General features: G+C 40.4%; 1 protein-coding gene across 5 annotated transcripts in view; it reads right to left on the minus strand.

Annotated features, from left to right (window-relative positions):
• vti1a (vesicle transport through interaction with t-SNAREs 1A) overlaps positions 1-7,545 on the minus strand; it is a 137,492-nt gene extending 129,947 nt beyond the window's left edge. For all 5 annotated transcript variants that reach the window (XM_062475110.1, XM_062475113.1, XM_062475109.1 and 2 more), the window contains exon 1: positions 7,348-7,545. In XM_062475110.1, the coding sequence (XP_062331094.1) occupies positions 7,348-7,441 (94 nt within the window). In that variant the 5' untranslated portion in view covers positions 7,442-7,545. The remainder of the gene's footprint in view (positions 1-7,347) is intronic.
• Positions 7,546-7,632: the final 87 nt, after the last annotated feature.

Genomic DNA, 7,632 nt, shown 5'->3' on the forward strand with positions numbered 1-7,632 from the left:
TAACCTGGTTAGACCCAGATTATATATTCATGAAAACAGAGTGACCAAAAGTCTCTCCAGTTTGTGAGTACAGTACAGTGTGTGTAAGAAAGAAATTAGTTGCAATTCAGATGTAGAGACACAGTCTATTCATAGTAAATGTAGAATTTGATTAAAGTAACCCTAGTGGACCATACTAGGCCACACTGAAGAACTCAGGCTTAAGTGAATTTGAATTTCTATTTTTCATCAGCAATCATATGAATTATTTGCACTGCTTAGATGCCAGGCTAAGGTTACACACACATTTTCAGTCTTGGTCTGTGGACCCCCTGAAGTAGCCCTGGCCACCCCATGGCCACCCCATATATAAAAGTCTGGTTCCGCCACTGCCCAGGACCCGTGTCAAAAGAGAACAAAAATACAATCGTAAAAATTACAATATATTTACCATATTCATTCAATACCAGGTCGCAATACACAGAAATTTTGACTTTATGGCAGGGAATATCACACACACAAAAACAGCGCGCGTGACCATTTCGCAATACAGAAGCTGGTTGAATCTCAGAGTGTAGCTACCGCATAGTGAGAAAGTGCAAGAAAAGGTAGGTTAGCTAGCTAATACCCCCCAAAAAATACAAATATCATTTAGATCTATAATATTTTTGTCATGATAGTATTTGTAATGGCAATTAGCTATAGAATATTCACAACAATGTTAATGATAGAAGCACACGCCTGACCTGTACTGGGTTCCCTTTACGCCCTGGAGAAGAAGTTGACCCCCCGAATGTCATTGTATAATTCTCACACTGATTGATCCATCCTCATAAAGATCGCCTAAAAACTCCCTGGCCCTGTCTATTGCTGTAATTTTTGTGTTTCCGTGTCAGTTCTTCAGGGCTGAATCTCTGCATTTTTGGATAACGTTTTAATATTGGCTACAGTAGCTAGTCTAACTAAGTTTAACTGTAGCTTTTCTGAACATATTCTGCTGCGATTGTAGTCCGCCCAGTAGCGGTTTTGGGCACGAGCGAACCGGGCGGCATGAAGAGGGGGGCGGCAAAGTGCATCAACTTAATTCAACCCTCCTTCACAGGTTGGCGTCGGAGGGGGGGGGGGGGGGGTGGTGTAAACCTTTCCAGGGGTGGCAAATGTGCTCAACCACCACTAAGTCCCCCTTTTAGTTCTTGGACAATCTGCCGTTTTTCTTGGCTGCTAAATTTGTCATATTCATCTCTCCCTGTTTGGTGTCAAAATGCAGACGGAGATTGTACTCTTTAACGACCGACGTTGCCTCATAACACAAAATACATGCCGTTTTTTTGGGATGGTCGGAAGGCAGTTTCAAGAAAGATGGGAAAGCGAATGCTGCAATACAGTGCACTGCAATACAGTGCACTGCAATACAGTGCACTGCAATACAGTGCACTGCAATACAGTGCACTGCAATACAGTGCAAAGTGTTCAGTAATACACACCCCCAGTGTTCGCCGCATTCATTATATTCTTAGAACTTTATGTCAGTTAACACCACAACGATGGCATTAACAATAAGCTAGTAATAGTAAGCAACACTCATCATCATTATAATAGAAACATATATAGGCTTAATTTAGCTTGCTTTGCCGAGCTAGAACAACGACGGAGCCAGATATTCAAGTTTACAGTTTCTTTAATCCGACACAATACTTAAGCAGTCAAACTAAAAACACGAAGCAAAAAGAACTATAATACTACAGTACTAATAGTATTGATTTTCGTAAAGTTCACATGTATCTGCTTCTTTATCGGACTTGTACCACATTCTGACAGTTTTCTGCAATGCCTTAACTCCAGCTCACAAGCTTGCGACTGGTTGTCGCAAAGTATGACGTGTATAGCTAGTTGCAAGCATGCACGAGTTTCGGAGCTAGGAACAAGCTTCTGTGCAAGACCGGATGAGTCGGTCTGGAAAGATGGCGCGGTCCATTTGGCGCTCTCGTTTGCCTCACTGCGCCACTGAGCACCATGCTGGTCAGGAATTTAAATGTAGATGCCCATCGTGTTATTGCACGACTTATAACAAACGGCATATCACGTAATTGAAACGGGCCAGCCGTTCGCCTCGTTACCCCAGGCTATTGAACTGCAGCAGAAGAATGGTGTCGACTTGGGTACTTAGTATCATACTGATGAAATGCTATGGAAGCTTTTATATATTAGCATTGAGGGACTAGAGGTTTCAGTTTCAGCCAGACAGAGTTGTGCAGAAATGGCTGTCAGCAGGGAAGAGAGCACATCATGTTTGAGGTTAAAAGTCAAGTTGTTTTGCTGACTATTACCTTTTTATTTTTTATCACTAGAAATGTGATTTCATTTTTGTTCTTTTTATATCCAGGATGTGTTTAGGAGTCAGATGGCTGAGCGGTGAGGGAGTCGGGCTAGTAATCTGAAGGTTGCCAGTTCGATTCCCGGCCATGCAAAATGACGTTGTCCTTGGGCAATTAAATACAGTTTTAGTGCAAGCAAGTCATTAGAATGCATTAAAATAATTACTTTGTAACTGTTACAACCAACACTGCATGTTTGCTAGATTGCCATGACAGAATACATTTGGTGTAATTGAATTTGTACATCTTTTACAGAACCCTAAACCTTGTGGAACATCTGGAGACTTGGATTCTTGGGTCAGCAACAAATTTTACTTGGCGGGCTGAAATTCTTTGTACTTTAAAGAGTGTTACATCCCACTACTCCAACAAGAGTGCTGAGAATAATTCCATGTATTCCAGCTAATGTTTACAGACAGTGTGACAGCAAAATTGTTTGCTTGTTGTGAAAAGAAGACATCCTAAATGGTTAATTATGGCATTGCTCCTTATGTGAAGCTGCAACTGCTGGAAAAAGTGAAAACAGATTCAGGGTATGTCTTGCTGTTTGATGAATTGCTTAAGCAACTTCAGCTGAAGCAGATGGATGTGCACCTTAGATTTCTGGATTCAGTTGCAAACAAGGTCTCCACACACTACTTGGATTCTGCTTTTATGGGGCATGGTACGGCAGAGAACTGTCCGGAACATTTCAAGCATTTGACAGAAGAGCTGATTTGAGTAATCTTCTTCAGATATCGATGGATGGGCCCAATGTAAACCTTAAATTCTACCGGGAACATCAGATCAAATAGGCCGCAAGGTGAACCACGAAGTCTTTTGAAATGATTCCCGCTCCACAGTCTGGCATCTACACAATCTTTAGCTCATAAAAAAGAACGAGTCGTGCTAAACTACCAAAAAAAAGTTTGTCGCAAAAATTCTAGTCGATTGTCGATGCATCTATGTTTTATGCAGAACTAGTTTCTTCAGAGCGTAATAGGATTTTGGTGGCACGGTTCGACACGTGATCGTTCTACACCAATAAGGTAGCTGCTTTTTGTCAACATGGATGGATATGGTTGGCAAATAGAGGACGGGACCTTGCACGTCACCTGGATGACCAGAAATTCGGCCCTTGACAGTGTTTTGCATGTGATACACTGCGGCTGCAAAAGTGCATGTGAGACAGGCAGATGTTCCTGTTTTTTGCTGTGTTGCACAGACTTATGTTTTTACTATAAGCTATTACTAATAATTAGCCTTGTGTCACCAGTCCTGTTGTTACTGAATGCCGATATAATAAAAAATGCCAGATTGTAAGAGATAATAAATAATAACCAATGTACTACAAATAAAAAATATTGTTTGTTTAACATGCAAATCATCAGAGCGCGCTGATCACTGCCTGAAAAAGTGAAGCATGCGAACTTACGTAGAAGCCGAGTGGGGAACGGTGCAACAGAGATTTTGTTTTCTTGGCCGGAGAAGATAATGTCATTCGATTTGGATGTGATTCTTATAATAGGCATATTCATTTTTCAACCCAGCGCGTGTTAACACGAGCAAAGTAGGCCAACTTACAGTTTACAGGTGGTAGGCTACATCATATTCGACGTCGAACTATGAAAAATAAACCGTTGTTGGCAGATTTTGCATTCAACGTTTTTCGAGTCACCCGATACTTTGTAAATGTAAATGTACTTTAATGAAATGCTTCCATCACACAGATGTCTTTGCCATTTTGCCTAATAACTAGGGGTCAGATGACTGAGTGGTTAGGGAGTCGGGCTATTAATCAGAAGGTTGTTGGTTCGATTCCCGGTCGTGCAAAATGACATTGTGTCCTTGTGCAAGGCACTTCACCCTACTTGCCTCGGGGAGAATGTCCCTGTACTTACTGTAAGTCGCTCTGGATAAGAGCGTAGACCTGCTAAATGACTAAATGTAAAGCTCACGATTCGATACGTATTACGATACTGGGTGTACGATACAATACGTATCACAATATTTTGAACAGCATTTTTATTAAACAAATTCAATTAAAATTATTTCCAAAAACATTTTCAATAATTTTCTTTGTTGTACATACAATTTAGATAACTCAGAGCGATTTCTGTGAATGCAATGAATGCACACATGACGCAGGTGCAAAGTAGGTTGTGTGCTGGTAGCTCAACCAATAGCATCAAACGGACGTCATATTGTAAAAATATTGCCATAACTCTACAATACATATTGTACAATTTTTGTATTGCGATATATTGTTCCGCGATATATTGTTCCACCCCTACTAATAACACCGACAAAGTAGGCTATGGCACAGTTTGTAGTTCGGCAGCCAAAAAACAAAACTAAACAAAGAGCAGATTAACGAAAGGGAAAACACTAACACCTTTTTCTTTTAAATTATATACTAGATTTGCTTAATTTGTCTTAACCCTTGTGTTATCTTCGGGTCGTTCTGACCCATCAGTCATTGTGACCCACCGTCGTATTGCGACAACTTTACCGCATACAAAAACAAAGTGAAGCATTTTCTTTTAACCGTTGGGCTGTCTCAGACCCCCCACATTGCGAAGGTTAAAAGAAAATTATTTTTATTTGTTTTTGTATTGGGTAAAATTGGGTAAACACAACGATGGTTCGTTATGAACCTTTGGGTCATGTGACCCGAAGGCAGCACGAGGGTTAAATAATATAACCTACAATTTCTGTAGAACATTTCTTTAATTCAGGAATGGTGACACAAGCGGGAATCAGATCTCACACTGCCATATGGCAGCTCGATTAAAAAAATCTTAGTCTTAGCGACCCCAGACCCAACTTCCCGGACAACATTTTTTGTGGGCGGGGCTAAGTTTGGCTGGCACCCAGGCTAAAGCAATGCACAAGTATAGGCGATTTTACACCCTTGTGTAACACACTTCGGTTGTGGAAAGTATGTCCAGAAATAAAGCCAAGTCACTCATTTAGTGGCAAAATCCATTGTTATGTCTACAAAATTATTTTTGATATAGTATAAGTTAGGGCTGTCCCCACTCAGTCAAGTAGTCCATTTCCTGGTCGATATGCTCTTTGGTCGACTAAGATTTTTAAAATCGAGCTGCCGTATGGCAGTGTGAGATATGATTCCCACTTGTGTCACCATTGCTGAATTACATTACATTTACATTTATTCATTTAGCAGATGCTTTTATCCAAAGCGACTTCCAAGAGAGAGCTTTACAAAGTGCATAGGTCACTGATCATAACAACGAGATAGCCACAAAACATTGCGAGTAGCCAAAACATGAAGCACACATTGTGAACAACCAAAGTAAGTGCCAAAGGGAAGAACCATAAGAGCATGTAGTTAACCCTCGTGCTGCCTTCGGGTCACATGACCCAAAGGTTCATAACGAACCATCGTTGTGTTTACCCAATTTTACCCAATACAAAAACAAATAAAAATAATTTTATTTTAACCTTCGCAATGTGGGGGGTCTGAGACAGCCCAACGGTTAAAAGAAAATGCTTCACTTTGTTTTTGTATGCGGTAAAGTTGTCGCAATACGACGGTGGGTCACAATGACTGATGGGTCAGAACGACCCGAAGATAACACAAGGGTTAAACAAGTTACAATTAAACAACATGAACTGCTATAAGTGCAAGTGTACCTGTGGAAAAAACAAGCAACAATAATAAAAACAATATATCACAGCAAGTACAATTTTTCAGTTACCACTAACCACAAGAGCAACAAGTCTCTGAGCAAGAGTCATTGTGATCCTTGAGGAAACTAACATCGGGTCAAGCGAACCATTCCTAAGTACCGTTGTACTCCCGGAACAAGTGCGTCTTGAGCCTTTTAATAATTAAATTAAATAAATATTTTACTATAGTGTCTACTCTTGGTACCCAGAATGCCCCGCGGCAAGCTGAAAAGCTACGAAGTTAAGGTCTTAGCTTAGTTAGATAAGCATTGTTCGGAGTTCTATTGTTGTGTTCATTCTGTTTTGATATGTGTAATGCTATGGTCTGTGGTTTAGATAATTTGAGTGTTCACCCTGATTGTGAATGTTGTCTGTTTAGATCGCTATCCAAGCTGTCCAATTCGAAGTGTTCCTGGGTAAATAATCAGTCGGCCTATATTCAAGTGCGGTCTAGACTCCAATTTACAAACACAAAGTTCCCAGTCTGGTGGTTTGCGGCTTATAGAAAATGCGGCTTATTTTCCGTAAAATACGGTAGTTAATGCCGTAATGGTATGAGCATGGAGATTAGGCTACCACAAGGGGGCCAGGGAGCAAGGCGGTAGGATATAACATAGGAGACGATATATACCGGACACACCAGAATAAAGAGATGCCTCAAGTTATATCAAACGTGTCACGGAGCATTCATTCCACAAGATGAAACTTGTACACTGTGCACTAGTTTTACATCATGTGTGGAAGCCACATGCCCCATATCTCCTGATGACAAGTAGTAATACTGCTCATGTTAAAAAGTTATAGTCTATATCTAATCCAAGCATGTCTAGTAGGGTTTCGAGTATGAATCGAATCACTTCTGATGTGTGGGGACATGTAAACATGTGACTGCATCAGGATTGAAATATTACCACAAGCCACTGCTGTTACATGCTAGGTGTTTCCTAGTCTCATGCCAAAAGTTTGATATGTCGAATGATATGTTTAAGTAGGCCTACAGTGTAACAGGTAACTGTGTTTCAGGGTAAGGACGCCCTTGAGTAGACACGATTGTATACACAAATAACGTCAATGTATTTACATGTAGGCATACATGTACGAGTCAAACGTCAGCGAAGTTACTCTGACAACAAAAGTTTATGTTACAGAGCTTTCTTTTTAGCATTTAGTTTAGTTCGTAGCTGTCACATTGTGGTAAACGCAGTAGCTTGCTAGTATTGTTCAAATGTAGCTAATGTTGACAATACTACTAGCTGTAGCACAACTTGGCACAGCTAAATGGCTAGCTAGAAAACTGCAGCAAACTTGCAAATCTTACCTCCACCTAATTTGGGAATTTTTCCAATTTTGTTGGTTATTTCTGCTGTAAGGGTCCCAAAGTCCTGCTCGTAGGATTCAAAGTCTGAAGACATGTTGAAGTTAGTGACGTACAGGTGGTTTTCTGTCTGGTAGCTCAAATAAATGAAAACAACCTCTAAGTGCGAAATGCTATATCGGTCACTTCCTTGATGTGTTACAGCAAAATATACTCGGTAAGAATGGAAGGTTAGCTAATTCAATATTTTCCGTTCCTGGCACTGGAATTGTCGTGTTCACTATAAAA

Source organism: Osmerus eperlanus, chromosome 12 (genome assembly GCF_963692335.1).
Source record: "Osmerus eperlanus chromosome 12, fOsmEpe2.1, whole genome shotgun sequence".
Taxonomy (NCBI): Eukaryota; Metazoa; Chordata; class Actinopteri; order Osmeriformes; family Osmeridae; genus Osmerus; species Osmerus eperlanus.